Source organism: Heloderma suspectum, chromosome 4 (assembly GCF_057233095.1).
Source record: "Heloderma suspectum isolate Gila_16-S chromosome 4, 16-S_ref, whole genome shotgun sequence".
NCBI classification, from domain to species: Eukaryota; Metazoa; Chordata; class Lepidosauria; order Squamata; family Helodermatidae; genus Heloderma; species Heloderma suspectum.
The window spans coordinates 173,471,306-173,486,921 of NC_139461.1; the positions used below are offsets into that span (position 1 = coordinate 173,471,306).

Below are 15,616 nucleotides of genomic sequence, written 5' to 3' on the forward strand. Positions count from 1 at the left end.
ATTATAGATTGTTTTAAAATGTTGTGACCTGCCTTGAGAGAGATAACCCTGTCTTGAGAGAGACAACACACACACATTGGCAGCATCACCATTCTTTTTTAGAAAAATATTAGTTGATTCAAAATTCCATAAATTTAAGTTAAGCAATGCTGATTCCTCACCCACCCAGTAGACTACTGACTTTTCAGAGCCTTCTACTATGTCTTGGCATTGTTTAGTGTGATCAAACAGAATAGAGGATGGGGCCCTTGTACCTTCTTCCATTGTTGTCTCAAGAGGGAAAATTTTGGTAGCTTGTAGTATCACAGACCTAGGGGAGTGAGAAGCTGCAGCTGCTGAAATTCCCTCTTCTCCATAACTGCTAAAAGTACAGAGGCCCTGTCCTCTGTCAGATCTGGCCACCTATCACTGCTCCATTACATGGAGGTTTTACATTTTGGCATGTGTGTCCCTCACCACTCCACTCTGCTTACCCTAAGGCAGGGTTATCATTTGGAAAGATAGTGGAAGAGAAGAATGTCATCTTCACATTCTCCCTTTCAGCTGCTTTTTCATGAAATCATTTTGTAAAACACAAGCCAGGTTTCCAGCTGAGTTTATTACATACAGTCTTCAGCTAATGGTGCAGATGTGTAGAAAAGCTGATGATCAGAAAAGCTGATGTCAGTACAGAGCAAAAAACAACTCAATTTTACTAGGCTAATATAGTGTCACCAAATAGAGACATACTTAACTTTTTTTTGTCCAGTGCAAAGCTGAAAAGGAAGCACAGCAGTAATGTCAACATTGCAGCTAATGACTCCCAATCTAATAGTAGAACAAGAGAAAAGAAAGCACCAGTCCCCATCTCTCCTTTGCCACATCCAGTTGGCAGACATGGCATGGTGGTGGCGGCAGCTTGGGGAGGGCCAGATTCAGCTGGAAAGTTCAGATATTCCAAGGCTGTTGTGTGACTGAGCAGTGTTTATGGCTGACATAGTTTTCCAGAATATGCTTTCATTTTGAATGTCTCATCTAGAACCCTTTAATTGTTCAAAAGCACACAGTACCAAAAGAGAGAAACTTTCTAGGAGGTGCAGAAAGACTAAGAAGTAGTGTTCTGGACTAAGTGGGATGGATTTGTGTTGACAAGAGACCTGTTTGCATGGATCGTGACAAAGCAAAAGAGATATCTTGTGTTTGGTGAGTGAAAGCTTGGGGATGCACATATGAAAAGTTAGGACTGATCTACTTCTATAGATGAATCATGTGGTTCCTGTACTCTTCAGACTACAGGTGAGAGACCACGTGACTGAATGTTCCCAAAATGACAATATTCCTTGCAGACAGAGAATCAGCATGTCAGAGAAAAGAGTTCAAGCTATCCTTCTCTACATGCAGGGAGTGTTTAAGGGATGGATTCAAACACATGATCCCTACTTGCAGTCTGAAATGGAACAGTCCTAGGAAGGCTAGACCATGTGATTTCTCTTCATCGATTTCTCTTCACTCATTGTGGAGTGATTTAGGGCTACAGAGGGGCTCCCTTTCATGTCCTGCCTTAAACTCCTTTGGGTTAAAATTAGTCCAAAGAATTGCTGCAGTAATACACGGTGCCTGTTCTGTTTCTCAGGGTTAGAGGGCGGGGGAGGGTACTTGCTTATACTGCTGCAAATTGTGTGTATTGGGGAAATATCCTAGAGCCTACTTGTGGGGATATTAAGCTAGCCTCTGAAAAGCTGTGTTCGCTCAGTCTATCGAGTAAATGGTTCTCAGATGGTCGATTTCAAAAGCTTAACCTGCTCTGCATGAGCAACCAGGCTGATTCAGTTTGTCATTTTATGTGTGAGTCTTAAAAATCAGTTTTTCCCACAAGTCCCCCTTTCTGCTATTCTGCACCTGCAAGCATAAATGCCTTGGAGGAATACGATGACTTGCAGACAAGCACATCAGTTGCAGGCTGTAGTATTCCGAGTCAGTCAGTGAGTGTGGGCCAGTTCGCACAACACAACAGCCCATTATAGGTTAATTTACCTACAACGGGCTGTGGTGTGTACCCTAAAACAGACCATGGGTTATGCGAGGGTTGTTTAACCCTCAAATAACCCCCCTGTCGGGAAATCGTCCCTGCTGCCTTCTGAAATCCTCAGGTAGCCAGAATCAACACGCAGACAATAGGGCTCTTTTCCAAGGCTTTATTTCCATTCAATCGAATGACGCTAACAGATGCTAATTGCTTGCTCCTACGAGTGAGACTTAAGAGAGCTGCCTACTCGGGGGTTCTAGCCTTAGGAATCAGTTGATCTCTGTTTGGAGGGGAAGGTGGGAAACCTCTGAACTTATGGGCTAGGAGGAGAGTCCACCCCTTTCCCATGGGGCATCGGGGTGCTTCTGTTGCTGTTGCACCAAGCGGGCTGAGCACCTCCTCTCAGCGCCCGCCATCTCCCACTTGACGCTGTGCTGGCGCCTAGCATCCAGAAACTGCTGTTGCACCTCCCTCTCTCTGCCAGGGTCACTATCATTTTCAGGAATGTGTACTGGGAGGGGCTATCCCCCTGGATGTGCCTCTGAACAGCACGTGGGTTCCTCTCCCGCAGTTTCTATCTCTTCCTCGAAATCGGAACGGCTTTGGGGCTCTCTGGGCTCCGATCCAACCCTGACACCCCCATTGCTTGGGTTCAGGCAACATGACAAGACTCATGTCCTCACTCCTCCTGGTCAGGAGTGACTTATTCATAATGGCGGTCAGCATGCACAGCAGCCCTCGCTGGTAAATTAACCAACAAGTGGTTGCGTCATGCGAACCAGGTCATTATGTTGAGTTGGGCCCATCAAAGGTAATTCACAGAAAACGTATGCAGTATGTATGTAGATGTCATTGCATGTATGAAGTCCTAAGGGGAATTGGTTTGGTTTGACGAAACTAGTGAGAATGAGGCTTTAAAAAGGTAGTACATACATTCTGGTGTACAACTGACAGGTATCCTGAAGTATATATTGAAGGTCAGCATCAGGCAAGCAAAAGCTAGCCTAAAGTAATGACTGAGAGTGAGATGTGAACAGATGAGAGGTTTGCAGTAGAGAGAATATAGCAACACAGAAGCAACTTTAGGATTTGTGGGGCCCAGTTTTTAAGCAGTATCATGAGGAAAACACTGCTGTAGTGAGCTGTCTGAGTTAAACGTAACTGTCTGTGCCTGTACTGACCAGAGTTGCCTCCATTACTATAAGGTTGCATAGAGTTATTGTTTGCTTCTTGTTGCTGTTTCCTGATAAGCTCAGGCTCTGGCAAATCAATCACCCCAGGTGTGTATTGGCTGGCTAAGACAAACAGCCTGAACTTCTCCTGATCTACTTTTCTGGACCATGCTTTGCCCTGGGGCTAGATAACAGCCAGATGTCACTATAAGAGAATACAGCTGAGGCTATTGTTAGGTTGCCTTCCATCTGTAGTTAGCAAAAGCGATGCTGTCTGATTTCCTCGCAGCACCTCTGCTATGGAGGAGACATGAAATTGGTTTTCCAGTCCCAAGAATTACTGCTTCTTGCTATGGATCTTCTGTAACCATGTAAACTATATGCCCAATGTCATCTGGGGAAAGTACTCATTTAGAAGCAATGTTCTGTGCTTTAATGTATTTGACTGCAATTATGGGTTCTTTGTGTTAAACAAAATATTGTGTTTATTATAGAAGTAAAACTGTGTGTGCATGGATCTGAAGGACTATCTGAGACTTCTCTTTCCTTACATTCCTGCAAGTGGAGTCACCAGGTAAAAGGACATCTCCATCAGGTTGCCTAGGAAGGGGCAGGTACATGAGGACCATAAAGGTGTATGCAGCGGGGATGTTATGTGCTAGGAAGATGTGCGTGCAGAACTAAGGAAGAGTTGAGAGATGTGAAAAATTAGGAATCCAATTTCTGCTGGAGGCAGAGTGGGCTCCACATTTTGTTGGCCTCTCTGGGCATGAACCAGCCAAATACCCTGCTCACTCACAATCATGACCCTGAAGCTGCACCCTCTCCATGAGAGAGATGGAGAGGGGAGATGAAGGTTCATGTTGGGTCTGTAGTTCTCCTTCATGGGGCTTTCAAACACACATGGGTGCAGTAGTTGCCTAGCCTTTATGGGTGCTGCCCATGGCTATGGTGCAAAGAGTCAGTATGAAGAATGTTGGGGTCCTTTGGCAGGACAAAGAGAATTAAGCACGATACATGCACAATGGGGAATCAGAAGAGAGCTACAGTGACAAGTGAGAGGCACTCGGGGATTGGCATGAGGTATGCTTTGATATTGCTCTATATGTTGTAAACATTTTGTTTTTCTTTTGTTAGTATGATTGTATCAAGAATCAAGCAGTCCAGTGTGACGGATATGCTGCCGTGAGTAATAGGAAGTGTAGCAGAACATTACAACACCCATTACAAATGCTGCAAACAAAATGCAACGTAACATCCCACTGGCATATTTATGTATTATTCTACATCTATCATAATATAGATAGTCCAAGACACAAAAAGTGCTCTGTATTGGAGAACACTGGATCACTTATGAAGATACATGATTCAGTCATATACACACTTGGCTGAACTGTACCCTTAATGACTGCAATACTAAGAGACAACCCCTCATAACTGCAGCCTATTTGTTGCTTTACTGTTAAGTATTTAATTTTTAAACTTATTTTAAGGGTTTTCCCCCCTTTATGGCATCAAGCACATAGCAGAGGACAGGGACAGATCCTGTATCACAAAACTGGGCTGGGGGAATCATTCTATTTCCACACTGTGTCACTTTCACATGTTCACACTTAAGTCCATTCCATCCTGTTTCCACATTAATCTGCAAATTTTAAAAAACCCATTAACATACACATGTAAATATGTGTTTTAAACATATTTGCTCTAAAAACATGCATTTCTAAACTATTTTCTCTCAAACTGTGCATTGTAAATGTATTTGGATATGTTTTTTGAACCAAGAACTGTGTCGGAACATGCAGGAAGTGTAAAAGCTGGTGGAAAACCGCATTCCAATCTGCTTATTAGATCAGATCAGTTCATATCAGGATTCACAAACACTGAATTCCTCAAGCAGCCCTAATATAAAATGACTACTGGAATGCCCATCATTATGATTATTGTGTATGTGGTGGGAGGGCTTACATATTGCAGGGACTATTCAGAAGGTTCAGTTGCATTTCATGGCATTCTGTACACACTCGCACACACAGAATGTCTCTTGGTGGAGGCCAGGTTACCCACTGTGGCAGGTGAGTAGATTTCCCACACACGTGCACTACACTGTTGTCCCTACATGAATTGCTTTATTTTCCTTCACATGGATGAATGGTAGCCATGCACATATATGAGATAAAGTAAAGGACTTCATTTAGGGATATCCTTGTGGAAGGCGATTCTTCTTCCTATGCATGCTCAGCACAGTATCTGCAGTGAGACTCAGGCTTTGTGTTCCCTCAGCTGTCTCCCAGAGTTCAGTCTGGTTTCTGAGAAGCCATCCCTACCTAGCTCCACCTCCTTATCTCATTGCCACATCCTGGGTTCTGTTTCTTGAGGTCCATTATAGGGTGCATGCAAATGCATGCACATGCAGGATTTCATGTGGCATGGCGTCTTATTTAAAGGATTCGTAACTCACCCATTTCATGTGCTGCTTTCATGTGGTGACAATGAATGGCCTTTCAATGAGATGTTGGGCCGACATGGAATCCTGAAGGGGGGAGTGCATTTTGTGTGCCCCACATTTAAACTGGCCCTCAGTCATGCTTACATGTGATACTAGAATCTGATGTGCACAAAATGTTAACTGCATAATGCAGTAAATAATATAATGGCTTTCTTTAGGCTAGCGCAGCTTTGGGAAAATATTTTCTCCCTGAATTGCCTGTAAGAGCTGAATGAAAAGAAGAATATTGATAAGATATAGACTATCAGAGGATATTGCAATAATTCATGGCCCATTTCCATTTCCTTGGATTTATTAATATGGGAAGAAAGCATCCATCTCATGCCTATTTTAGTACAGATGTGATTTTGGCATGACAGCCCACAATGGATGCCAATTTCCCCCCACTGAAACGTGACTCTAAATGGTTAGGATATTTTTGTTCCCAGGAGAGAGAGAGAGAGAGAGAGAGAGAGAGAGAGAGATTGCTTGCACAAAAGCAGACACCAAAAATAATTATAATGCTTTCAGATGAGTTATTTCCTTTCATTATGCTTTATAAATATTATTGAATCTCTTCCCTGTAATCTGAGCCATGGGACTAACTCTCTGAGATGAAAAGAGAGCACAGCATGCAGACAGAAAGCTTGTGCTAAAGTTCTACAATCTCCACATAAAATTTAACATGACTAGCATAACAGTGTGAAGGCCATACCTATCTTGAATGACTAACAGTGCAATCCTATGCACAGCTACTCAAAGGTAAGCCCTATTGAGTTTAATGAGGCTTACTTCCAGGCAAGTGTTATAAGATTGTAGCCTAAAGCAGTAGACCTGAAGAGCAATAAGGAAGAAGAGGGTGTTAGTGCCTATGGAACGGCCTTGCAAATAAGCCCATAAAAGTTACTAGTTCACAATAACTTGTCCATTTTCTTGCATATATCTAGATTAGGCATGTGTGGCATATTGACAACTTGAAATAAAATGAAGAATGAGTTCTCTTTTAATTTACCAAAACTTCCTTGCCTGATTGCTCACCAAAGGTAACTGACTAGTTGGGTGTCTATTTAAAAACTTTCCTCAGAATACGTAGTTAATCATTTGCTCAACAGTCCCCATGTGACTTGCAAGTGTCAGGCATTTAGAATCAACACATATCTGACATCCACAGAAGCCTATGTATGAAAACAGCCTGACTCTGATTCTCTGAGAGGACCCAGAAAACTATTCTTATGCCTAAGTGGCTAGGAATTCCACCTTTCCTTCCTGCACATCCCTTCTGCCTAATTCTGTCATTTTATCCAGACTACATAGTGTCTCTTGCAATTCAACCCAAACTAGCAGCAAACCTTCTAAGGCCGCAGAAGGACGTGCAATTTTCCCTGAGTGACACCACTCAGACTGCAGATGAGGGATTGCATATTTGAATGCTCCCAGACCACAAACAAAATTAAATGGAAACACTCACTGAGCATGCCAGGAAGAAGAGTTCTAGATTAGCATTTTCTTTGACACGTTTGCTTCTATGCATTCTGGGGGTTTCCTTTTTTCATGAGAGAGCATGCAACTGCCCACCTTTATGCTGATGTGGTAATAGTCCAGGAAAAGTGACATCAGATGATCCTATGTAGATCATTTGTAACAGTCTGTGTGGGTGTCAGGAGGTACTCCAGCTATCTTAGCCAAAGTTTGAAACTGGCTCTGCTTGTAAATAAGATTCGTCAGGAACTGATACATATTGGCATATCTTCTATATTGGTCTTCCCAAACCTGGTGCTCTCCAGATGTGTTGGACTGCAACTCCCAGCCAGCACATTTAATCCTTTTAGTCCACATTTTGCTTACTGCTTCTGCTTCATCTTGCTTTGTCCCCCTGCCTGCCACTTTGTCTGCCTCCGGCAGCAGATTTGGGGATGTCATTAAAGGGCAGCAAATTATCCATGTTTAGTTTTATGCCACCATAAGGAATGCCATTTGGACTCTCTGCCTCCACTGGCAACAAATGTCTTGGGCTATCACACATCTGGTTTAGTGTGTTTGTGCTAAACCAAAAACTTAGGGTGAGTCCATTTTGGAGCTTCCCATCACTAAGCCGGAGAAAGCTCAATCTATATGGGCAGTTTTGATGGGTGATTTACCTTGTACATGGAAACTATACTGCCTTGTGAGTCAGCTGTTCTCATCTTCTTGCTAATGCTAGATGTCACTTTAATGCCATGTATGTCGTACAGAGGCAGCACCAGGTGAGTCTGTACAGACCTTGAGATGCCAGGAGAGTACAGATTTTTGAATCTGGAAACTCTGTGGCAGAAAGCCAGTGTCACCTTGCCCCAACATCACATGCAGCAGAGTGTGTCACCTGTTTTCTGCTCCTCACATTTTTGGGGTGGGGACATAGCACACTATGCTATCACTGATATGTGTACGTTTTTCCTACTTGCAACCTGTTCACTCTAGAGCCCTGTTTCCTTGCTCTCTCTTTATTGTACAAGATTCCACTCCAATCCCACCAGTACAAAGTCCTGAAATATTTGTTCTCTGCAGAGCCTGGAAGCATTATGACACAGCAGATGTCTATGTGAAGTCTATTTTAAGCTGCATATCTTAGGTAATAAAATACAACATATGCATATGCATGTATAATTAGACAAGCTGCTGTATTCAGAGGAGATAGATGTATGCTGCATAATGTTTAATACTGGGGTAGACACCTGATGCCTTCCAGATGTTTTGGACTACCATAATCCCTGACTATTGGCCATGCTGACTGGGGCTAAAGGGAATTGTAGTCTAAAGTAGCTGGAGGGCACCAGGTTGCCTATCCCTGGTCTAATATCTATATCGATATATCTCTATCTCTATCTATCTATCTATCTATCTATCTATCTATCTATCTATCTATATTCAGACACTCAGACATAGTTTCAAGACTTGGATTTTCAGCTGGTAAAGACTGTTTTTTTATAAGCAAGTTCCCTTTGAGCTGGATCTATACGTTCTTACATGTTTGCAGAGCACCAACATCAGTCTGTAAATAATAAATAACAGTCAGTGATGGTGATAAATAATATAATGGTGGAATTCAGTGCCACTTTAAACCATTGGTGCATGAAAGCAGGAGAATAGTCATTTGCATTAGCATAAGGTTACCCCCTCTGGACTTGGGTAGGGCTCCTGTGACTTTAAGAGCTTCAACGTTTAAACAGAGGTGTTGCATGTTCAGCTTCTCACACTCACAACACTGTGCCAGTTTACCCTCCTTCCCCCTTCTTTGCCCACTTCATATTGCAGTTGCAAGGGAGTGGGGGAAGGATGTGCCTGGAGTAAGGAAACACTGCTGAACCCGTCTTGCTAAGCGTAATTCTGGGCTTTTTCAAGAAATGAGGGTGCTAATGAGAATGTCCTGTTAAGAGATCCTTAACCCCCCACTCACAGAACTACAGGTGTTATCTAGAGTTTACAGCTGTACTTTACATGTGCGCTCCTAGGACTGCCAAGCAGGCTTGCAGTTACCCATCTCTTTAACAGCTCTGGTGCAGCAAAAGGGGATGCAGCCGTGTTTCTCCTGTTCCACTCTCCCTCCTTGTCTCTTTCCCACTCTCCCCTTCCGTGGGGAAAATTAGAGTCTGACTTGCTCTAACAGATAGGAAGTGGGATGGGGGAGAGGCAAAGGGGACAGTGGAGTAACTTGATGGGGGAAGCTACAGCTTCTTTGCTTCTGTGGAACTCTTCCAGGAGACTGGCGTGCTCTCTGAGTTGCAACTTGGCACCTACCCTGTCCCACTCCTGCTTATGTGATACAAGAACATCTGCACTCAGGTGATGAGCCCACTCTGTGTTCTCCTGGCTAGTTAGCCATTAGTATAATATCTCCAACTCCCATTTGATAGGTAATTCCCAGAAGTATCTTTTAGCAGAACAAGTTGGTACCCTACTGAGCAAAATATATGCCACCACCTCCCATTCCTGACTCACTTTTTAGAGGTTTAGTATACCCTGGACAACTGATCCATTTCTTCAGTAACAGAACTAGCCATATTACTCAAGGGAGGGGTGAGTCTGGACAGCCACCTGTCAGGGATGCTCTGACTTGGATTCCTGCACTGAGCAGGGGGTTGGACTCGATGGTCTTGTAGGCCCCTTCCAACCCTACCATTCTATGATTCTATGAGTCCAACCCGTGCTTGGAGAGACTTTGTGTGGTTTGGCCTTTGCTTCTTTATGCTGCAATATGAACAGTGTATTCAGAATTCCTTGCCATGGCCAGCATTACTGGGAAGCAACATAAAGTAGTGGGCTCTCCCACACTGGAGGCATTCAAGATGAAATTGGACAGCCACCTGTCAGGGATGCTCTGTCTGACTTGGATTCCTGCATTGAGAAGGGGAGTTGGACCCAGTGGTCTTATAGGCCCCTTCCAACCCTACTATTCTATGATTCTAAGTCACTTCAGGCAGCAGATTCCAGAGGGAGTGCCATTTTTTCCTGCCTCCAGTTACCATTTCTACATGACATTTAAAAAAAAAAAAAAACCAGCAACACCTAATCTTCACAATAAAGAGTGTGAGTGTGTGTGTGCGCGCGCGTGCATGTGTGTAGGTGGGGTGAGAACACTTTTAAGGGTAGAGGCTGCTTCAGGATCGCATGAATCCAATTCCATGGAAAGCGGAGCTGGTTGTGTCATTCTGTTTTAACCTAGGAGCTATTCCAAGTCCCATAGGTTAAACCACAGCTTTAACTCTCTCATGTGCCTCAGCCCATCAGTGTTATCCCTACCTTACTACATCAGTACCTTGGTGACTGTTCAAGGTGCTGTGGGACCTCCTGTCAGGCTGGGTCTGGACTTGAATCCAGAGCTTTCTCATCGCTACTCAAGGCTGTAAAGTGAAGGGAAATGTGGTTGTAGATGTACTGTCCCCTCAAGGGACTGATTTGCTCCACCCCAAGACAGCCTGTTTGTTCTCTCCAGCTTGGCTATAAATGCTTCCAGGCCAGACCTGGAGCAACATCACGTTTTGGCCTTGCCTGTCTTTCTGCACCTGCCACCTGCTTGCCAGTATCCTGTACCCTCCTGCTCCTCCTCATCTTTGATTCCGGCCAATGTTGAATTACACTAATTTGGGCTGTCCTTTCGACATGCTGCCTTGAACACCTGGACAACGACCACCGAAGCTCCCGGACAACGCCAGGCCCTCCCCAGGTATTTGATCTGGAATGGTTGGCTGCCTTTATCAGAACAGATGATGACTGACAGACTAGCCTGGGGTAGTAAAATGGTAGGAAGTCTGGCTTTGTGATCGGTGACTTCAGCATAAAATGTAGGCCAGATGATATGCTTCTGAGAAGAGGATCAACTGCAAAAGTTTTTACTGCTACTTGCGTGCATGTGCTTCAGTAAAAAAACATAGGCATGCACATGCATGAACGAGGCTTCAGAGACAGCACTGGACTTGTGCTGTGAGCTGTTTCACACATGCACACAGCTCAGTGTCTCCATGTTTCTTCCCTCCCCCCTCTCATTCTACTGCCATTGTAACACCAATGAATTTAAGTTCACATATGGGAATGGATTTGGCTGGCACAGGAAGCTCATGGTGTCTACAGAGGAACCCCCCTCCTTGCTCTAGCTGAGCCTCCTCTGGGTTTGAGACAGTAGATCTGTGTAAATTTTGGACCTCAGGAACCTGGGGTAAGAGTCTTTTTCCATGAGGCTGTGAACTTTCCCCTGGGCCTGGTCAAAGCATGAAGGCGAGGGCTCTTGTATGTTCCTTCTTGTCACTTCCCGTGTTTGGAAGTCTATGTTCACCTGTGGGGGGGGAAAATGAAGGTGGTTTATAAAGGAGAAATTCTTATCCCCCCCCCCCCCCAAACACACACACAATTTTCCATAAACGCAGTATTTCTGTCACACTGTCCATTCAATACTTTGGAGTTGAAAATATGTACATTTGGCTCAATATCATGTTTGTGGCCATGCAGAATTTTAGCTGGCATTGCCAACTTGTGCTTTTTTAAAAGAAAATGTCTGCCTGAGTGTGACCAAGGATTGGGACCTGGGGTAGGGTGGGCACCACCACAAAATGGCTCCCACAGAGAATGTGGCTAGTCACATAATGGCTGTCGTGGAGGCCTCGTTGTCAAAAGTGAGCTAAAGAAGTGGTTGGGGAGACAAATAGCAAAGCTGGACACTGGGAGGGGGAAATAACAAGGCAAAGGGGTAGAGGAGAGAGAAAGAGCAAGGCTAGAGGCTACAAAGGGAGAGAAAGAAGACTGTCCTAACATTTTCCAAGGTTTTTATTCTAAAAAATAATATTGACGGAGGGGGAGAGCCTCCACACCAAAACCCAGACTTCTATAACTAAAGTGAGTGGCCTGTGCCTTTTCAGATGCGTTGGACTACACTTCCCATTTTTCCCAGCCAGCCTAACCTCTCGGGGTGCTTGCACATCGATATATTCTTCAAAAATCCTCTGAGCCTTGGAAGCCAGCTTGGCACTTGACCGTGTCTTTTTAAACTCCTCACAGGCCAGCCAGAATTCCAGGTTTTCCTCACTGAACTCTGTCTTCAGGAAGGCACGAAATGCAGCCACTCCATCTGAAAAAAGAAAGCAGTATCTTGAGGGCCACAAGTAGGTGCCATTTTCTTTGGGGCACTTCCCGTTGCTTCACTGCTAGAAACTGGGGTGGGGGGCACACCTGTCTTTGCAGTGCTTTCCCAAAATGGTGTATGTGTTTTCTCAATGCTGCATTATATACAGCATGTTTTAAATAATAATGATAATGATGATGGAAGACTTTGTTTGCTCTTCTCTGTCTCTCTCAATGACCAGGTTCACATGACCATGGTAGGGAAGATACGCCAGTGGTTTATTTCGCCCGCCATGCACGCAGGTTGCATGCTGGAAGAATTTGCCTAATTACCCTTGCCAGTGCGGGTTGCCCTGTTGCGTGAACCCGAGCATGGCTTGCTGGAGTGGGCAGCAACCCTCAAATAAGCCATGGGCTGTTGTTGAGTCGCTACCCACTCCCAACAAGCCATGGTAAGTTGGACGCCTGCAGGCGCCGCATCCAGCATGACACAACAGCCCCCGCAGCTAAATTAAGCCACAGTGGGCTGTCGTGTTATGCAAACCAACCCTCTTCCTTTGACTCAGGGCCAGTCCTATCATGAGGTCCACTGAGCCTTTTGTCTCAGATGGGATGGGGCCATGAAACGAGCATGACACCCCCACACACACACACCCCACACACACACTGCCACCTCTCGATTGCCACACTGGAATGGGTTCACCTTTCCCGCCAGCCACCACCACTCCAGCTGCCACTACTTCAGGGCCAGGCCAGGAGCTCCAGGACCAGGGCAGCACTCTGCCGCACCCCCAGAGTCCCCACCACTGGCCAGGTGCTCCATGGCAAGACTGGCTCCCTGTTGGGCCATGGAACACACCACTGGTGGATCGCTTTCTCTTTTGCTTGAAGCACAGCAGCTTCCAGTCTTCAAACCAAAGAGGAAGTGAGTGGTGGCAGCTGCCCAGACAAGCCCTTCTTTTCAGGCTGCAGATGACCACATTTTTGAAAGCTTCATTACAAACTCCTTGTAAATAGAAAACCAGCACAGGAGGCAAAGGAGTGTTCTATCTAGAGCCTTTCCCCCAGATGTGCTCATTCCAGTGAGCTTTTTATATGGAGAAAATTGCATTTCCCACCTGCAGTCTAAAGTGGCACAGTGCCCTTGACCACCTCAACATCTCAGCACAGCGTTTTGTGGGATGTGGTGAGCCAGGCAAACGTGAGGATCCCTCTGGGGTATGAGTTGGAATGTGGCAGTTAAGAGGACTGGGAAAAATCTTGTGGGAATAGTACACCATCTCTTTAAGACTTGTTCTGTATCTAGTAATGCTAACAAGGAACTGGTTTTTAGACTAGTCTGAAGACAAGGCGTGGTCAGCTCCAGAGAGGGAGAGAGCTCCACGCAGGACAGTAATGGAACTCTTTACTTGTTCATCAATAAAGTTGTTTCTAGAAAGAACCAGTAGGCTTTGCTTCTTCGTATAGAAAACAACACAAATTGGATGTTTTAAACAGTTCTCCCTTGGTCAAAATGGCCCCATTCATAATAAGCACATGACAGAGGGTCATCTCTCTCCCCCTCTAACAGTGATCTTCCCAAGACCACTGAATCAGCTTGAGCTTGAATGGGAGCTTGTGCCTGAGTGCCCTTTGTATCACATTGTCTACTCAGAACATGTTTGTAATTTCCACTTGTGTATCAGATCATTCTCATTCTTATCATTACCATTTTAACACAGGCAGAGAAGAAGAGAACGCACTTGCTGCTGGCTTTAGGTAGATAGTGAAAGTGTCCTTATCTCTCAGTGCTTAGTAACTATGATATTTTGAACAAGGTGCCAGAGTATCTTGGGTTATATACAGTATAAATAGGGAGAAAGATCAGCCTTTAAGAATGGCATGTGCTGCTTAGTAGTCTATGAAGAATGACACATTCTCCAAATACAATGCTCACTAAAGTAAATGGCTCTGATCCAATTAAAGTTAACTGTGTCTCAACCAAGTTTTCGCAGAGGTGGCACAACTGTATTTGGGTTGTACAACTGCTGACTGCAGGTAGGGTCTCACATAACTGAATGCTTCACCATACAAAAACAATCTTTCCACAAAGAAAACCAGCATGTCAGACATAAGGGTTCTAGTTCAGCCTTTCTTCCTGGCACACTAGCTTTCTACATGCAGGGAATAGTGGGGGGGGGGGCTTGTAAGAAGAGGCAGTCAGTCATCTGATTCTCCCACCTGTCATCTGAACTGATACAGTTGAGACACAGGCTTACCATCTCAGTAAAGAACTAGCCCTAGTTCCCATTGAAACCTATGGAACAAGTTATTTATGTTAACAGCAATCCCTTTGCACTCAACGCCTTTAGCAGGGAAGGGTGGTAGTTGATGAAGTACAGGCCATTCATATATTATTGGAAGAATCTTTCATGGGCCTCGTTTCGTCCATTTCCAAATCTGTCCTTATGACTGCTGTGGAGCATTTACAGCATGGCTAGAGCAAGGAAGGCTGCGGTGGGTATGGAGCAAATGGGAAATATGTTCTTGAGCCACTGCAGGTTGGAGTGTGCCAACACTTCCTCACTCCCTCACCCGGGAGCCTGTAGTTCAGTAGAGCAGAGGGTGCGTTATGCTCAGGAACTGTGAGAATTCCATGATAGTGTCAGAGTAGCATCTATACCTGTTTGTATTTTGACATAAGAGGATAACATGAGAACTTTCCCTCCCCCTGTCTCTCCGTTCCTTCCCCACCTTCTTTCCTCTCAACTCTTAGGATTTCTGATTTGTTTTGAAATTCTGTGAGTGGACTGCAATAGATGTTATAGGTTCACTTGTTTTTAATATTCTACATATGTGAGTATTGTTTAAATCCAGTAGTGAGTGCTGTGTTTTTTTTCTGACCCGTGATCAGAGTCCTCTCTCGAACATTATGTCCAGGCCCAATCCATTGCAAACCAAAATCATGCTTTGCATTTTGAGAGAGACAGGCAAGTCACTCATGAGCATTTCCAAAATACCAAACTTTGGCAACCTGGAAACTAGAAAAGTATAGGGCAGCCTTCCCCAACCTGGTGCCCTCCGGATGTGTTGGACTGCAACTCCCATCATTCCCAGCCAGCATGGCCATTGATGGGAGTTGCAGTCCAACACATCTGGAAGGCACCAGGTTGGGGAATGCTGGTGTAAGGGGACCTAACCCTGACTTCAGTAAGGAACCAGGAACCTAGCCATTGAAGACACTGCCTTGCAAGGTAAGTTCACAGGCCTTCCATTTTTCTAATCCCATGGTTTTTTACTGTCTTCCCTCTTGGAAATTTTTGTTTAATTTCACAATAATTGTGCGCAGCTTTTCATCATGCGTTTGCTGACTTTCCCCTTCTT

At 44.7% G+C, this 15,616-nt stretch overlaps 1 protein-coding gene across 2 annotated transcripts in view; it reads right to left on the reverse strand.

The window, feature by feature from the left end:
* Nucleotides 1-11,288: 11,288 nt before the first annotated feature.
* Nucleotides 11,289-15,616, reverse strand: part of RGS8 (regulator of G protein signaling 8) — a 62,954-nt gene continuing 58,626 nt past the window's right edge. For both annotated transcript variants that reach the window (XM_084848190.1, XM_084848191.1), the window contains 2 exons: nucleotides 12,094-12,260; nucleotides 11,289-11,471 (listed from right to left, as the gene is read on the reverse strand). In XM_084848190.1, coding sequence (XP_084704316.1) covers nucleotides 11,289-11,471; nucleotides 12,094-12,260 — 350 coding nt within the window. The remainder of the gene's footprint in view (nucleotides 11,472-12,093; nucleotides 12,261-15,616) is intronic.